Here is a 17,439-nt window from a genome sequence, read left to right on the forward strand (position 1 = left end):
GCATAAAAGTTGAACAATTTCATTCCCTTGATATTTGCAAGGTGCTCAAGCTACTTCAGAATAGCGAATATCACATCCCCACACTAATTGAAAGTCATTCAATACTCTAGCATCATTCTATCATACGTTGTTATAGAACTCGGCAAATCTTTTCCATTCAACATTCATGCAACATTATTTTCCATGTTTATTGTTATCATATCATGTATCTTCAAATAAGATAATAATTTAAATCATGCAGCGGGCCCGCATCTATAACTCGAGCTGCATGCAGCTCCACCCCCAGGGCTCCAAACAATCCTAAAGGCACAAACATAGAAGCAAAATGATTTATCATGGTAAACCTAAAAGTGATCCCTTTGATATCACAATAAGCTGAAATAGCTATACACAAAACTATGTAAGAACTAAATGACCATCGCTGTATGACTCAAGGACAAACTATGAATAACCTAAATGTAACTCAGCTGCTGGAGCCAAGGCTATCAGTCAACTGTAACAATTGCAAACACAGTCAGACACCTGGCAGGGATCTAGGTGGCAGAACCATTTCCTTGTACAAGACCAAGCTTTAAAAGAAAAGCTCTGTCATCCAGAGCCTGCCCTGCATTGTTAATCAGATCTCAAAAGTAAAATGGTCCCTTCGGTCAATTGTTGATGCAGTAATGCAGCAGCATAAAACTTGGGTGCAAAACCAACAGAAGAATCATCATCATCCTGATCAAAGTACAACTCCCCAAGATATTTTTGAGTAGTGGGGCCAATTCCATGAACAAAGACAAGATATAAGAGAACCTCGCCGCTCTCAAGAATTTCTGAGCTCTCTTGTTTGTTGGTTTTTAAGGTTGCTAGTCCCACTATGGATGATCGAAGATTCAGCACCAACCAGGTTGAAAAGGATGGTCGAGATCCTGATCACTGAAGACATAGCATGGTTCTCATTTTGCAAGCGCACGCAAATACAAGATATCAAAGCCAAAGTCGTCAGCTCAACAGCCAGCATCTTCACTGGCTCAAAACAGAGATCTGAGAAGCTTCAAATTAAAATAAAGAAACCCAATGAAAACGGACTTAACCACTACAACATTGGCACTATTGGCAGGTATACATTCCCCTCCCCCCTCCCCCCCCCAAAAAACACAAATCGCTAGAAACATCTCAAACCAGCTGAGATTTGTCATGACAGGAAGGATAGCTCAACCACCAAAAAAAATGGTGAAATTTTCATCAACGGGCAAATAATCACCAGGGCAGGCATTATTGCATCTCCTGTAACAGCTACATGAGACGCCTGAATGAAACAGATTCTAACAGATTCTCATAGCAGTGAAGGATCATACAGCAACAGAACTCAAGCTCGATCCAGAGTGAATTCTACTAGCTTGTGAAAATGATAGTTGTGAGTCCTATAAACAAAACAAAATCATCACATCGGTCCAGAACACATCCTAAAATATCACAAACACAACCATATAACAATACCCAAAATTCTGTCATCCATAAATGTAACCCAATAGCAGGAGCGAGTGCCATAACAGCAATCAACATGCATTAGTAGCGATCATCATAGGATGATGGGCGTCCGCTCCTGCTGGGACGATCGTAAGGCCCAGGTCTGTCCCTATAACTACCACCCCCCTCATTACGTGCAGGTCCACCACCGCCATATCTGTCACCACCACCACCCCTCTGTCCATATCGGTCATAGCCGCTGCTACCCCGTGGTCCATCCTTGTCATAACCTCTTTCCTTGCCATAACCATTTTGAGGGTAACGATCTGTCCCCACAGCATATCTATCACCATAAATGCGATCACCGCCAGGCGGATATCGATCATTGGCATAGCGATCACGCACACCACTATACCTACTGTCCTTGTCAAGACGGTCGCGATCCCCATAACGGCCTCCATCATAACGATCATCCATGTAACGGTCGTGATAGCGGTCAGGCCCTCCAAAACGCTCGCCATGCCCACCACCTCCACCACTCCCACCAAACCTGGAACGAGAAGAGAATCTTCCGCCGCCACCTCCAGCTGAAGGGCATTCACGGGCCCAGTGTCCTGGACGCCCACACTTGAAGCAGTCGCCATGCCCTACAGGTGGGGGGGCATCACCTCCACCACCACGATAGCCCCCTCTGCCACCTGATGAGTAGCCCCCACCACCATAACCATAGCCAGTGTCATCTGAACTCATCTTAGGCTGAGCCTTGTTCACTGAAATGACCCGACCATCCAACTCTTGGTTATGCATCTCTCTGATGGAATCCTCCACAGCGCGTGGTTCAGCAAATGTCACAAATCCAAATCCACGGGGGCGGCCAGTGTCTCTCTCTAGCATGACCTACACACGGCAAGAATGCTAAGTGACAGCAGATAAATGAAATAAGCAGAAATGCAGAAATTAAAGTTTTGCACCACATTGTTTTAATGTAGTTCAATATCATGTGTTTGGACACCTGATGGTTACAACCAATGTTGTGCAACTTGGGCAGTAGACATGTTAAAACATATAGAAGATCATAAACAAAGCAATTTGTAATAGTAAAAAAACCTAGAACATGAAAAAAGGAAGAGAGGAAAAACAATACAAATCATGCGTTAGGATGCATCCGATCTCCTTATAACAAAGATACATGCAAGTTCCCAAGGCAATCTTCCACCACAGGAAAACCCATCACAAAATCTTTCTCAATAAAATGCCATCATTAAGTGTAGTATATCTCAGAAAATCTTGATGGAGATCTCACCCCTGAATCAATAAACATTCATAACTTATTGAACTAGATGTCCTTCATGGACAATCCATGCTTAAAGTTTGAATATAATCTTTACATTTTTTTAAGCAATCAGACATTAAAAATTCAAGGCAACAGAAGATTGCAGATAACAGCATTATTAACCCAACAGCACCTTAGAAAAAGGGAGCAGATTTCTCAATCTGCCTACCATGATGGCATTGTGTTTTGGTAGAGACAAGACCCAAAATGTTATATTTTCAATGTCAGCACACCTATGATTCCACTCACCTAAAACCTGTGATGCCCAATCCAACAACAGCCATATCCCTACCACTGAACAAAGTAACTGAAGATACACCACAATCAAGGGCATGATCTCCTTGATCTTTGACTCCTGTATGGACTGCTGACCACCTATGCTAGAAGAGTGCTGACATCTAACATCTAAATGTTTACAATCACAGAAACCTTAAGTAATTAGATAAGCAGAAACATGAACGGCAGCCAAGTGTACTGAATAAAAACTTCAACTACCATGCCATAATGCAGAAGGTGTCATGACAGATGGAGCAAATGGTATAGAGCAGAACAACTTAGCTGAATTTATGTTATAGACATAAAAAGGTTTAGAAAGGTTGATCCTATGATTATGATTAATAATGCTAGATCAAGTGTACACAGATGTTTTCTACAGCAAGCCCCATGGACTAAATTTAAAATTTCAAATTACAAGGAAACTGGAAGGTAGAACCAGGGAAGTTAAGATAAGCCCTTCAAAACAATTGATCTTGAAGGACCCAAACTCAGCCGTGAAAGAATTATAAAGCAGCAACCTTAATATCCACCTCCAAAATATATTGGAGAATAACTCTACACTTTGTATTGGTTATCTTGTAAATAATCTCATCTATGTAATAGGCTGTCAATCTATCAGAAGTCTTCTAACTTTAATCTGTGAACCTAATTTAGAATATAATAATCACGACAGGGAGGAAAATGTTACCATAATGATATGCTGCCATAATGATCTTATGTCGTGTGCTTAGATAAAGACAGAAAGTGCCTTCCTGATCTATACAAGCTAAGAAAAAGAAACTAAAAACAGAGCACCCAATACATAATTACAAAGCCTCCCACAAATCTAATTGCAAAACACTTTAAATAAAAGACTGGTATGGAATAACTTAAACCTTTTTTTCTTTTCTCATAGCTTTGCAAGGGACAGATATATCATCCCTTAGATTTTTGAATTTTTGGTTCAGAACAAAATCATATTTTGACAGTCAGCCAACCCTAATGAATGGTTACACACACACACACGGACACAGAGAGAGAGAGAGAATGATAAGAACCCACAAATCTGAACTGAATTCCTCTTTTAAACTACCCAAACTTAAACAAGTAGTGTATCAAATTTTAAAAAAAATATGATCCACTAAGTTCTTGCTTGCCTTCCAAGTTTACAGCAAAATTGTGCACTAATTTTTTTCTATGATTTGCAGTGCTTAAGGGAGTTAACATGAACAGAATGGTAATTCTGATCTCCATAGCTTTGAAGATTTACGGGCAAACTAATGATAGATTTTACATGCAAAAAAGGAGATCCCTTTGAACAATGGAAGCCTATGAAACCCCAGCTTAAATTCCAGAAAAAGAACAACAGAAAATTGCTATGCTTTCGTAATTGTCTTCATAGGACTTAAACTAGCATGATATACTTCTGAGGTGGGCGTTTATTAAGAGAAAAAAGAATGTGGAACCCGATTCAGGATCAGCTTAAAATGAAAAAACCCACTCATATTTATTATGATTCTAGAGTAACAATTATACCGCTTTTTATGCACCTAAAAGCCCATATCAGTTGAAATTGAAAGGCAAAACATCAAAATCTTGACAAGCCTGTTTTCAACATTATTGCGACAATAGAAGTACAAAATCATGGCTAAAAATCTAGATTGGACAGGAACATCTAACCATCAAAACATTGTTGGAAACAAGGTCCATAGAACCAGCATTGGAAGCCATACCAGTTAATTACCAGTTTAGGTACGACACAATATGCATCCCATACGAAGACGAGCTTCTACGACTTTTTTCTCACTCCCAATCATGGTATCACCTGAAATTGGGTGGTACAAGTTGGTACCAGGCAATACAAGACACTTTCACTCAGTTTGGACCGTTACGGACCAATTTGAGTCATATACTAAATCAAACTAATACAGGGATGGAGGGGTCAGTACTGGACCAATATGGACAAATACCTTAATGGTACAATAAACCTTGATTAGAAATATGAAATCACAAAATGATGCCCAACAAATATATCCAAACACAAAATATTAAGTACAAAACAAATTGTGAACTTTTCTTACAGTAATTTAAGTAAACAAAGCATAACTTGGACGCTAATACATGAGGCAGAAGTAAGACAATCATAAGAATACCTCTCGAATGAGCAACAATCAACAAGTGGTAAGACAAAATGCTTGTATATGCTAGCATAAACGTCTGTATATGCTAGCATAAACACCATGCTGAAAATCATTTCATTCCATTTGCTCTAGATGTTTAACATCTTTCAAACCAAGATATGTCGTACCAAATGCCCAATATTGTATCAATCAAGCATTGGTATGGTACCGAGATTCAGTTCTATATATAAGTCAAATCAGTCCATACAGGCTTGAACAAGCGGAACCATCCTTTAACGACCAGTACCACCTAATTTTGGGAAGTATGATGGCTAGGACTGAGAAAAGTGGTGCGAGCTTGCAGCACAGGGGGTGTACCTCACTGACCGTACCGAACCAGTAACATAACGATATAGTTCTAACAATCCTGAGGCAAAAAAAAAAAACTAGGAAGCATGCATTCCGGAGGAGAAGAACAAAAGAGGCAGCATCAACATTGGATAATTGCAAAGCAAATGAAAAACACTAATAGAGAAATGAGAAATCTGAGAGACCTAGGAAAAAAAAGAACCAGTGTAGGTAACAAAATGAGGGGGGAAGAGGATCTGCTCATAATGTGAATCAATGCATGGATGGCATCTGGAAACAAATGGTCACTTCACAACTTGTCATCGTTGACCTTAAAAACTGATAGTTCAAACTGAAAATAAAAATTATGAAGTAATACTTAAGCAAGTTCTCTTTTTTATCCAAAACAAAGGGGTGAGGTTTACAGTGAAGAACTAATTATAGTAGTTGAACTGTTGAAGTAATTATATAGCAATAAGTTGCCAAGATTAAAAAGGAAGAAAGGTTTAGTGCAATATTTAGCTCATGATCAACCTGATTATCCATAACCACAAATGTCAATTACCTGAATGATGAAAAATAGATAAATAATATACTTTTGATGCCGCCATAAAGCACACTCAAGTGAGTCCCAGGTTCCCAATATACATTTAGACATTTCTAACTGATATGACATCTACTCCGAAGCCACAAACTACCTTGACAGTTCTAGCCAATGTTTATAGAATGTAGCACATTATTCATCAGATCGCATGAATTTATATTCAGCTCAATTTCCAGACGAGGTTGCTGTATTATTGTCATAACTTATACCTGAAATATAAACAGGAATCACAAATTGCAAATTCCCAAGACACTTCATCATGAATTCAGCCCTTCGTGATATCAATTAACAAACTTTACCAGCATACTGCCACCCTTTATCACTGATGCATTCATTCTACTAGGAAATAAAATTCCATATCTCATCAGAGCTGACTATATTCATAGATTAGCAGTAGAGACTACAAGTACCAATCACAAAACCTGCCATTAGCTCAACCACATTATCGAAAATTACACTTCTAGTTCTCATCATGGTAATCACGCTACCAGCACTCAAAATTCTAATACTGATCGTAGTTCTGTGAAGGCAAGGATGGCTAGGGAAGTTGAAGGGAAAAATTTCCAAAAAGAATTTTTTTTCAATTAGCCTGAGATTCAAGAAGCTTTAAAGAAGTCATCAGATCTTTCAATTACAAACCATGTTGAAAAGCCAACAAGTCACATCATTAAGCTATAACACTGAAGCAACTCCTTCATTGAATGAAGCCTCCAATATTGCCCAAACTACTACAAGCAAACAACTACCAACAAATGCTGTGACAAGCATGGTCATGGGCTATTGACACATGATGTGCATTTTCAAAATGATGGTTCTAATAGGGGAAAATTTTCACACTCAAGAACCAGTAGAACAGCAAAATATTTTCATTCATCTGGTATAAACTGACTATCAAGCAGATCAGTAGAACAACTCCAGGTGTACCGATCATAGGCCTCGTTACAAAGCTGGCATTCCACCTCAACTGCCCTCGATGACGAACAGATGCAAGCATAAGAACAGTCCCACCAAGTACTTAACCAAACTAGATGACCTAGAAATGGCGTGCAAGGAGCAAGCACAACATGGCCTATCTCTGTGCAAGTGACAACAGTTCAGGTAATATTGGTCTCAAAATCCTTATGCAGATAATTCAGTGAAATACGGCATTCCACTTTGGATAACACCAATCAAGCAGCATACTGCTCTACCATACCAATTATGCAGCAACCATAAAGGAAAGGCAAAAAAAAATTATAACCATGCATGCGACACTGTAGTATGGAACAGCAGGAAAACTTTTAAGTACAGCACCAAACATTCAGCAACCAGCATTTGCAATAGATATGCCATAATATGAGCTTGCCAAATGAACCACAATTCACAAGTCTTGCAGCAATGGAGCTCTCGGTATCTAGTGCCCTTGGAAAATTGAAAAAAAGTAGCAGCATCAGATTAGTGCTATCTACAGGTGATAACTAACATAGCTAAGAAGATTCCCAAATTGAGCTGATCACTAGCATTGAGCACAACTAACTAAGCATGACCACAATGAGTTTCCTCAGCAAAAAACAGAGATTAGCAAACAAGATTTTCTCGAGTTGGTACTGAGTTGTGCGGAGCCAACATCACAGATTAGTCAGACCAGGAAAACTAATCGACTTATTTGCAAAGTGCTGCATAACCCTTGATGCTGATCCTGAAGATAAGTGAGATATACACATCCTAGGCAATGGCATCTCGGGCACGCTGCTCTTCCTCCCAAAGGAGTTATGGTTAAATGAGACACCTTATTGCAAAATAAACAATTTGGTCAGAAACTGTTATGAATCCCACTGCACATGTTGACAAAACAAACCGGTTGACCATGAACTTCTCGTGCAAGTCAAACATAGAAGGCCAATGGTCTCAGGCATACAAAATTTTATCATGATGTTCAGTGCCATAGATCAATTATCAATAGCTGCATATGATCTCTGTTAAGATTTTCAGCAACAAACATTAACATGGCACAATAGCTCTTTCAGACCATAGGAAAGAACAGGGAAGGATTTCAGATAATCCTTGATCCAGCCCAAGTCCTCGTTATCAACGGACAACTAATCCTCAACAGAACTGCCTTGGCTAGCAGCAAAATAATTTATATTTATGTTATGGTGGAACCTCGAAGCTGAACTAATGATGGTTGACTCACACGGGGCAAAGGACAACTGCTTCCAGCTAACTGGAACCATGTAGAATGAGCAGGTAACTGACTTTCTGCTTCACGTAGACTGGCATTCAGCACATCTAAAGGTGGTGAACATGATCTTTTGTGCATACTATCCATATTGAGTCCCTCTGTTTCTTATCACACATCACTGATCAAGTGAGAACAGCCTCCGGGAATTTGATGCAAGTTAACAGGCCAAGAATGTAACACAACCCCAACTAAGGTGTCCCAAGCGATCATAACCAGATTCCAAAAGAAAAGAAAAAAGAAAAAAAAAGAAAAAGAAGAATCAATAATTAGCCACCACAATGACGGGTATAAAACAAATAAATTTGCATAAACAACATAAACAAAACCACTCTATTGCAGTAAACAGCCTGTAAAATCCGCATTCCTTTCAAATGCGTTCCATCACTTTTGCAAAATCACATACACGATCGCTTCTACTTTTAAAAAAAGGAAAAAGAAAAAAAAAGCTTATGCGACTGCAATTTTGTAAACCTCATACATTTCTGTTGGTGGTCGAAACCTTTAGCATTACCTAAATTTCACAGATTTAACAAACAAATCTAAAAGTAATTCAATAACTTGAGGAATCTTATGTCAACATAACAGAATCAGATAGTCAGCTTTTTGAGATTATTCACCAGACAACGCAATATCCGGCTCCCTAATTGCTTTTATTTCTCAAAATCTCAATGACCCTGTCGATGGGCGATTATAGCAACATAAGATTTTCTTTTTATCTTACAATCCTCAAGAAAATATGAAAGTCTTTTTCAAATTACATAATAATCACATACAATCCAAAATAAAGGCAGACTGGGTGAGGGAAAAGATGGGGAGATGGAGTGTCAGGCCAAACCTGGGCCTCGATAACCTTGCCGAAGCGGCCAAACTCCTGCTCCAGCTGCCGCTCCCCGGTCTCCCAGGACAGGCCTCCCACAAAGATACGATTCTCTTCCTTGTGCGACATCTTCAGAAGAAAACCCTCCTTCGGAAACCTGATGAACGAAAAAAAAAATCCAAGAAGACTCAGATGGATCGAAAAGAACCCTCGAAATCCGCAAACGAATCCAGTCAAGATCTTCCAACCCCTCTCCCCCTCCACCGCTGATTCTCGGCAACCATGGAGAAGGATCGAAGAATAGAAAGGTGGGGGCGGGAGAGAGAGAGAGAGAGGAGTGGAGACGGGAGGGGGCGGAAAACCTACTACCGCGAGGAAGAAGGACCGGATGCGGAAACCCTAGGGCTCAGTCGGCCCCTATGAATTTAATAATGTTTATGGGGATGGGGCGGCTGGTAGACTGACTCGCAGTCCATGGTTAGGTTAAATTGTTCCCAAAAGCAACTCATTTGATGATCTATCGGACGGTCAGGATTCTTTGGAGCTGAGCCTCCGCGGGGCATCGACTGTGGTCTGGACGAGCCCGGTCGAGCAGCATAGGTTGGTGTACTTACGTGACTCCAAGGGAATTTCTATTAATGATGAATATAATTTAATGGACAAATTGGTAAGATATATGCGTACATACGAAGCGCCAATTAAAAGCTGCCAACCAGCTTAGTGATGCCTCACCTCCGACTCTCTCAATCTCACTTTGGGAAGGGCAGTTTTCCTTCCGGTCCTGGCATCTAATTTTTGCTCAACTCTGTTGATTTTCTTTTTCCTTTCACCTTGCCTGTAACAGGGGTCGCTTGGATACGGACACCAGGATCCTATGTTTGAACCCGGTCTCACCTAACCTTCAACCTAGCCCATCCTGCCAATTTGGCTAGCTTAAAATCTAAGTGATCTTTATGGGATTTTCATGCTCAATTTTGAATTTTGAGCCATGGACGACCCAAACCATTAACTTTAGCTCAACAGACCCAAACCCGAGGTAGATGTAAAATAAGTAACATCCTGGCATTGAACTTTTGTATGTACTGGCACCAGTAACTTCTCAAGATTCACCACGACTCCCAAGCCCAAGGGAGATGTGAAATGAATAACCTCCGAGCGCCGAGAAACCTCTCGAGCCTGAGCTTGACCTAGGCTATTATGACCAGTCTACTTGTCGCTCTCAAATAATAGGGCTAGTGATTTCTTCCGAATCATTTATTTCTATCAAGAGACGAACAGTACTGCTAACTGAATTGTCTTCTATACAGCTCATCATTTCAGAGGCTTTCTTCGAAAAATCATGCACCTGCTCATTCTTTTTTTTTGCCAACTCTTTTTTTATATATTTTGTTACCTGCACCCATATCCAGGAGACGCCATTGTACCAAAAATATATAAATAAATAACCACTCAACACACGGGCAAATCTTCCCTGTGGGCAGAGGTGGCTCCTTAAGCACATATAAAAATGCAATTTGCACAATGTTTAGAGAAGGTAACCAAGTCCCAATGAAAACATGACAAAGTTCATACCAAAAAAAAAAAGAAAAAAAAAAAAGAAAACATCCCAGAATATTTCATCCAATTGCTGAAGATGAATGATATGCATTTCATCATTTCCTCCATAGGTGCAAAAATCTGCAGATGCACCACCACCGGCATTCAGACTCCTCAAACTTACAGACGCAAACAAATAGAAGAGAGGCCTTCTAAGAAAGAAACCTGAACTCAGAATGAAGAGGAAAGCACCACGGAGGAGCAATTTTTATTTAAAAAATGACACGAATCACATCCAGAGATGCGTTTGGATTAGAGAATGAGCATCATAATTTACATTTCTGTACATGATGTGGTACAACTAACTACTGAATCTTAATTACATTATAGTGGGAATTCTGAGTCACTTATTCAGGCAAAAGGGGCAGGCGAGAAACACTGGTACCCCTGGACCCACTAGCTGATGAATTTAAACCCACTTGCTCGCATGAATGTGATCCACGGATAGATGAATTTTTCTTGTTGAGCCTCATGGGAAGAATCTGCAGCCTGGAGTTCAACTCTGTACCTTTTTTCTCTGCAGCAAGCTGGTAGCTCTCCACAAGCTCCAGCTGACGAGCAATTATCTCCGAGCATCTAGGCAGGAGTTCCACAGGTTCTCTACCAGGAATTACAATATACTCAATAGCCAGTCGAACCTCCTGTGGAAAGCAATTCGCATTAAGTACCTAGACCATTGGGCTCACAATAATTGCAAGAAACAATATGCTATCGGGCAACAGAAATGAAACACAAGATAAATATATTACAGAGATTATTCAGAAAGTTCTCTCACAAATGAAACTAGCGATAAATGCAATGCAAAATTCCTCTGGATAAACATTGCTGGGGAGTGTAACCATTATTCAAAAACCGAGCATCCCCTCCCCCCCCCCCCCCCCACAAAAAAAAAAAGAAAAAGAAAAAAAGAAACAAAAATACACTAATGCATGGTACCCAAATTTTGAAGAATCCATGAGTTTCAATTAACTGTTCAGACGAGAGACTAATATAATAGAAGGATTCAGAGAATTGCACCTCCAAGGCGTCCATTTCCTCCAAGGACGGTTTTCTTCTAGGTGCATCATCTTCAATCTCAATATCTCTTGCCATATGATTTACTGAGGCATTTGATAAAGATCCAATGGTATCCATCCCTAGAATCATTTTTACTGCCTTTACAATTTGTGCCATAGTATTTGTCTGCAAGTTAAAATACAGAAGGCAGCGAAATTGAAAGACTTGTAATTCAGAAAAAGACATAAAATAAACATAAATCTTACCTTGATAACAAATACTGGCAATTGGTGGTACTTTGCAACACTATGAATCCAAGGATTCTGCTTCAATTCAATACTTGATGCAAGAATTGCATTTGCAGTACCAATATCATCGGTTACATCTATTTCATTCTCGAGACCCATTACTTTTGCAACTTGCAGTAGATCAGCTTCCAAGATCTAACAGAGAGCCAACCAAAAAAACGATTGTTTCAATAATTAAATTTTTTTTCCATCCAATTCTCTGCTGAAGTCGCTTCTTTATTTATAATTTATATGCAGAAATTACTGGTTTTCTTTTTCTTAAAAAAATAGGATATGGAATGAATAGATGGGGAAGACGTATGAGGATATATTGTATGAACTAATAGTGAAACTGATAAGACGGGTATGAACTTCAGAAAGTTATGTAGTTCAGGAATATCACATGCCTATGACATGAGGGGTACATATTCTACCCACATTTAAGAACAATCAAGTTTTATCGAAAGCTATGACTTACATTCAGCTTGAGTCTAAGAACAGAAGAGGGACTGGATGGAGGTGGTCATGAGATTCACGAAGTGTCTGAAGACAGAAATATATATATCAAATGGAACAAAATTGAACTAACACTGTCCAGACAAGGGTTACATTTCTAAACGTATATTAATAGAGAATAATGCATGCCCCTGGAAATATCAAGTCATGTATTTCCTTTGGGGTGGGGGGGGGGGGGGGGGAGAAGCTCCTTTAAAGTCACTACGACAGTTCAGAAAGAAATACTCTAAGCAAATCACAGTATAGAGAAGCAAATATGCATATACATTTATAGAACTTGCATTACCAATTCACATCATAAAGCGGAATTCAGTATATACCTGGTAGGTATACACGTGCACAGGTGATCTCCTTGAGGAAGATGCCTTATTTTTGCCTTTCTTGGTATAAATAGCAGTACCGTCATAATTGCCTTGATGAGGCACTGTCTCAGTATTCACATCATTTTTGCAGCTAATGGAAGATTCTTGTTCATTAGATTTCTCGAGTATTGGAACAGAGTTTGTTGAATTGCTAGCTTTGAAATCCACCTTACGTACTTCAAACAGAGGAGACTTACCTGCTTAAAGAGAAACATCTGATATGAAGAGTCCGATTTGACCAATATCTTGAAAATTGTGCTTTTACTCTAATGCACAGATCAGAGCATCGCTCAAATAATGTTTGCAGTTCTAACAGACAAGATCTTGGCACAGGCAACACATGTGAGAGAAACCAAGGATGAGCAGACGGCGTTGGATGCAGATTTGCAAGGCAGGATTATGGAGAGAAGAGAGTGAAAACTGGAATTTCTTCAAAGAGAAGAGCTTGTTGGTTGCGAGGCATATTCTTAACCATCCAAGTTTGATCTTTTGTTTCATACAAATAGTATTAGATGAAAGTAATCTACCTGCCAGAATAGCATCTACAGTAGCTTCTAATTTGTGATGAACTCGGCACTCCATCTTGGATATAATCTCCACAGCACAAGTAAATGTAGGAGGTCCTTTCCTCTCAAGTATTGTTTTCTGTACTTTCCTTTTTCTTGCCTCTTCATCACCAAGTGTAACACTCTGCATACATATATATTTCAAACAATTAATAATTAAATAATTTGGTTTGCATGACTCTGATTTTATGACAGGAAATAAGATGCCATGGATTGGTCAAGTATTTTAGGCTAATGTGACTCGAATGGGGAGAAAAAAAATCTTGTACCCGGTCATTAGATTGACGCTTCACCATAACAGAAGCATGCTTAACCGAGATGTTTGTTTTTATAAGAAATAACTGCTTGATCTGCTCGGACAGTGATTATCCAAGTAATTTCACTTCTATCCATAATTTATTTCCATTAGAAGACTTCTCAGACGAATCAACAACCATCACAACAATCTCCATTCTCCAACTTAACCATGATATAGGAGATTTGTTGTTTCTGAAGAAAGGTGTAACAAGGAAAATTGTACTACCTCTCAATCAGAGATTACCACCAGGAAATTGAACATTCTACTAACATTACACATGAAGATGACCAAGGTTTCAGCCGCTAATTTCACCCCAACACAAGATACAAAATTCAGAAAGATAACTTGTTACCTCTATCCCACCAACAAGTGTCTGCAGACAAGGATTTTTTATTATGCTCTCAATTGTTACTCCATGTGCTGTTCCAACAAGCTGAACACCTCTTTGAGCAATAGTGCTGGCCGCCATTGCTTCAAGTTCTGTTCCAATTTCATCAATTACAATGACTTCTGGCATGTGATTTTCAACTGCTTCTATCATAACCTACAGAGGCATCGAAAAACTTCTGAGACCATAAGATAAAGAAACAAAATTTTACAAAATATCTTACCGTGGTGTCTCTTGTTGTATAAGACCTTGGGAATGTAAATACACAGGGATGACCAAAGTATGAGATCAAAGACATACACCGTGCTGCATGTTAACATTGGGAACTTGCATTCTCCTAGCACGCCCAATTCCTGAGTGAGGTACATCCCCATCTCCTCCAATTTCATTTGATGTGTCTACTACCACAACACGTTTCATGTGCTCATCTGCTAGCACTCTAGCTATTTCCCTGCATCAAAAGAACATTTCAGCAGGATCAAATTTTGAAAATCAAGAAGATGACCAATTATGTGTTTCTGTGCTTTGCGATAACTGACTCTTCAACACAAGTTATTGTTTAGCGATCGCAGCATAATGTTGAAATCTCGAGTCAAAGTACTGCTTCATCTGCAGATGATATAATCATGTAGACTGCCATTTTCAAAAATAAAAAGGTCTACGTCTTGCATGGGAAAACGGATGCAAAATTCTGCATTACATGCAAATCTTGCATGACATTTGTATCTGTAAAAAAGCACAGCCAAGTTACATTTTCAAATCACCTAACACTCCATGGTAAATGAACGCTCGGGTATGCGGCGACTCCCAGAGATGGTCATTGGTGTTGGAAATCAACCATCTTCAACAGTATATCATGTGCTCAGAATGGATACAACATTGATACTGGACTCACAAAATCTGGTTTTTAGCTCCCCTGGAAAAGAGTTAATTATATCCAGTGCTTCCCATAGAACATAATGCATGCCGATGAGGAAAGCGGACTAGGGCAAAAGCAAGACAATGTTGGAGACATTGGGTTTGTCTAATACACGAGATTATTTTTCTGATGTACATACTGCGGTGCCAGCTTGGTACGTGTACAGTCATAGTCTAATAAAATTGAGCTTTATGACCATCTAAGATTTTATGACATTTAGTTGATTCATACAAAAAGAAAAATAAAAAAAAAAGATTCCATGACGTTTCCTACTGAAGCGAAACATGGAACGTGAATTTTCACATGAGGAACATGGTGTCCTCCTCCAACTTCAACTTCTCACAGCAAGGAAGACAAGAGAAAAATAAGGTAAAAGTAATACCTGATCAAGGTCGTCTTGCCAACCCCAGGAGGTCCAATAACCAAAATAGAACCCCCACCCTCGACCAAATCACGTATGGTCTCCGCACTTCCCGATATCGCACGACCCACTCGGCAAGAAAGGCCAATTATCTGCATCTTACGATTCCGAATAGCACTGATCCGATGCAGGGAATGATTGATGCCAGAGCGGTTGTCATCAGAAAAATCACCAACCTGCAAAGCAGAATCGATCGTATTGAAATCTTGACGTCATATAAAACATTACCTTTTTTATGGAACAGCTTAACTTTAGACTTAATGATATCACCCCGGACTCCGTTACAATTAATGAGACAATGCAACAAAAAAGTTAAAAGAACTCATCGCTGATTACCTTCGAAACGGCATGCCGAAGGTCATCGAGCGCGACAGGCTGCTCTGACATGATCCAATCACCGGAGGGGAATCGGGCGATGGGCTTCCTCCCGAGATCCATCACTACCTCGATCAGCTCCCGGATCTCCCCGTGGCGGGCCAGCTCCCGCCGCAGTCTGGGCGGGACCACCTCCAGGAACAGCTGCAACTCATCGTACACGGCACCGGCGCCGTCCCGTCTCGACTTCGAGGTGGACACCGAACTGGAAGTGCTCCACGGGAAGCAGCGATCGCCATCAGGACGGCGGATCGACGGCGGGGATGGCGCTGGGATGGGGGAGGCGACGGCCTTCCGGGAGCCGGGGAAGCGGCGGAAGGAGGAGGAGACGAGGAGGCTGGAGGTCTGGGCCTGGAGGTAAGAGAAAGAGGACGAGGCTTTGCTGAGGTGAGAAGAAGTGCAACTTAAAGCTTTCAACACCTCGGAAGACATTCCGATGCGGGACTGTATCGGTTTCTATGAGCCCCGTCGGCCGGAGTTGGAAGGGGTCTGTTTTATAGTTTCAGTGAGATTTTTGGTCGAACGGGTGGGGGAGCGGGGAGAGGAATAGAAGGGAGGAAGATTCGGAGGGATCTTCGAAAGGGGGGGTAGGGAGAGAGGCGTTAAAGGCGGGCACGCAACGGACCCTACTCGGCCCTTGGCAGGCGGGCTGCGGTCCACATATTGCGAGGATTGGAAGTCTTCTCTCTGCATTCGGATTTCGGAGAAGCGATGAGCCAATGGGAGGGAGCCGGTCCGAATGGTCCGTGGCTTGTTAGTTGGCTTTGGTTTGCGGGACAGCTGTCCTCTTAGATGGCTTGATGGAGGACACGTGTTCTCTCTGTTTTGACGATGGAAGATGGTCGCTGCGTCCTGCCCCTGTTCGATCTCGTTGGGCGATGGTGCGCTGTACTTGGGCCAACTTATAACTTGATAGTCGCGCGTACTCAAAAGCCTCTCAGGGGCGTGGATCAGCTTTAATCTCACGAGTTGGCCGATGGCTATTGCATATTACGACACATGGCATGAAGTCAGGATCATGAGAGCCCTAAGTCACAAGCAAAGTGCAAGACAATCACCTGGTAAATTCGGTTGCTAGCTAGAGACGTTAGTCTACATCCTGACCATGACAGGTTGATTATTTCATACCTAATTAGGAGAATAGTTGAAACATTAGATTTTTGTAAGGATCGGTTATTTGCCTACAATTGGGCAGTTTGCAAATACAAATGCTACAATCTGAAAAAAAATAAATAAATAATGTTTGGATGCTTTGGATGCCTGCACTTTTAATTGCAGGATGCACTTAACTGCAAAAAATAATAAAAAAAAGTCTAAATCTTGTAAGTAGTACTTTTGGAAATAAAATTGGATGCAATTTCAATTATAAGATTTGTAGTAACCGAAAGCAACTCTTAGAAATAAATTTTATAATGTTATTGTACTAACTAATAGTTTTCTGGCATTAATAATGCAACTATCATTTTTATCATATTAATTATTTAATTATAACATTATAAGGATTCTTATTATAATTTATGAGAAAATGATGGCAATAAGCAAAATACATAATAATTTCTATTATG

The 17,439-nt window shown here is 40.2% G+C and overlaps 2 protein-coding genes across 6 annotated transcripts; both read right to left on the reverse strand.

The window, feature by feature from the left end:
* Positions 1-1,296: 1,296 nt before the first annotated feature.
* On the reverse strand, positions 1,297-9,599 carry LOC103712030 (glycine-rich RNA-binding protein RZ1C-like). 4 transcript variants are annotated; one of them, XM_008798401.5, is made up of 3 exons: positions 9,517-9,599; positions 9,169-9,307; positions 1,297-2,349 (listed from the first exon to the last, which is right to left on the reverse strand). In XM_008798401.5, the coding sequence occupies exons 2-3, from the start codon at positions 9,277-9,279 to the stop codon at positions 1,552-1,554; spliced, it is 909 nt and encodes a 302-aa protein (XP_008796623.3). In that variant the 5' UTR covers positions 9,280-9,307; positions 9,517-9,599; the 3' UTR covers positions 1,297-1,551. The 4 variants fall into 4 exon arrangements, with proteins under 4 accessions (XP_008796623.3, XP_008796625.3, XP_008796624.3 ...); XM_008798403.5 differs by having other exon boundaries at positions 9,520-9,556; XM_008798402.5 differs by having other exon boundaries at positions 9,513-9,552.
* Positions 9,600-10,923: 1,324 nt separating this feature from the next.
* Positions 10,924-16,534, reverse strand: SPD1 (P-loop containing nucleoside triphosphate hydrolases superfamily protein). Of its 2 annotated transcripts, XM_008798400.6 has the most exons (9): positions 15,836-16,534; positions 15,461-15,675; positions 14,460-14,610; positions 14,124-14,315; positions 13,435-13,597; positions 12,866-13,104; positions 12,009-12,185; positions 11,764-11,928; positions 10,924-11,387 (listed from the first exon to the last, which is right to left on the reverse strand). In XM_008798400.6, the coding sequence occupies exons 1-9, from the start codon at positions 16,304-16,306 to the stop codon at positions 11,094-11,096; spliced, it is 2,067 nt and encodes a 688-aa protein (XP_008796622.3). In that variant the 5' UTR covers positions 16,307-16,534; the 3' UTR covers positions 10,924-11,093. The 2 variants fall into 2 exon arrangements, with proteins under 2 accessions (XP_008796622.3, XP_089781290.1); XM_089925164.1 differs by lacking the exons at positions 11,764-11,928; positions 12,009-12,185.
* Positions 16,535-17,439: the final 905 nt, after the last annotated feature.

This window comes from Phoenix dactylifera, chromosome 9, assembly GCF_051530095.1.
Source record: "Phoenix dactylifera cultivar Ajwa chromosome 9, Ajwa_hap1_PhDact_Kaust_v1.1, whole genome shotgun sequence".
Taxonomy (NCBI): domain Eukaryota; kingdom Viridiplantae; phylum Streptophyta; class Magnoliopsida; order Arecales; family Arecaceae; genus Phoenix; species Phoenix dactylifera.

What these genes read in the sequence shown, in the direction of transcription:
- LOC103712030 (XM_008798401.5), bottom strand. Translation starts at nt 9,279, where the DNA reads ATGTCGCACAAGGAAGAGAATCGTATCTTTGTGGGAGGCCTGTCCTGG. An exon ending in GCAAGGTTATCGAGGCCCAG is followed by an intron (nt 2,350 to 9,168) that starts GTTTGGCCTGAC and finishes TGCCGTGTGTAG; the next exon opens with GTCATGCTAGAGAGAGACAC.
- SPD1 (XM_008798400.6), bottom strand. Translation starts at nt 16,306, where the DNA reads ATGTCTTCCGAGGTGTTGAAAGCTTTAAGTTGCACTTCTTCTCACCTC. An exon ending in TTCGGCATGCCGTTTCGAAG is followed by an intron (nt 15,676 to 15,835) that starts GTAATCAGCGAT and finishes TCTGCTTTGCAG; the next exon opens with GTTGGTGATTTTTCTGATGA. An exon ending in CACTTGTTGGTGGGATAGAG is followed by an intron (nt 13,598 to 14,123) that starts GTAACAAGTTAT and finishes ATATGTATGCAG; the next exon opens with AGTGTTACACTTGGTGATGA.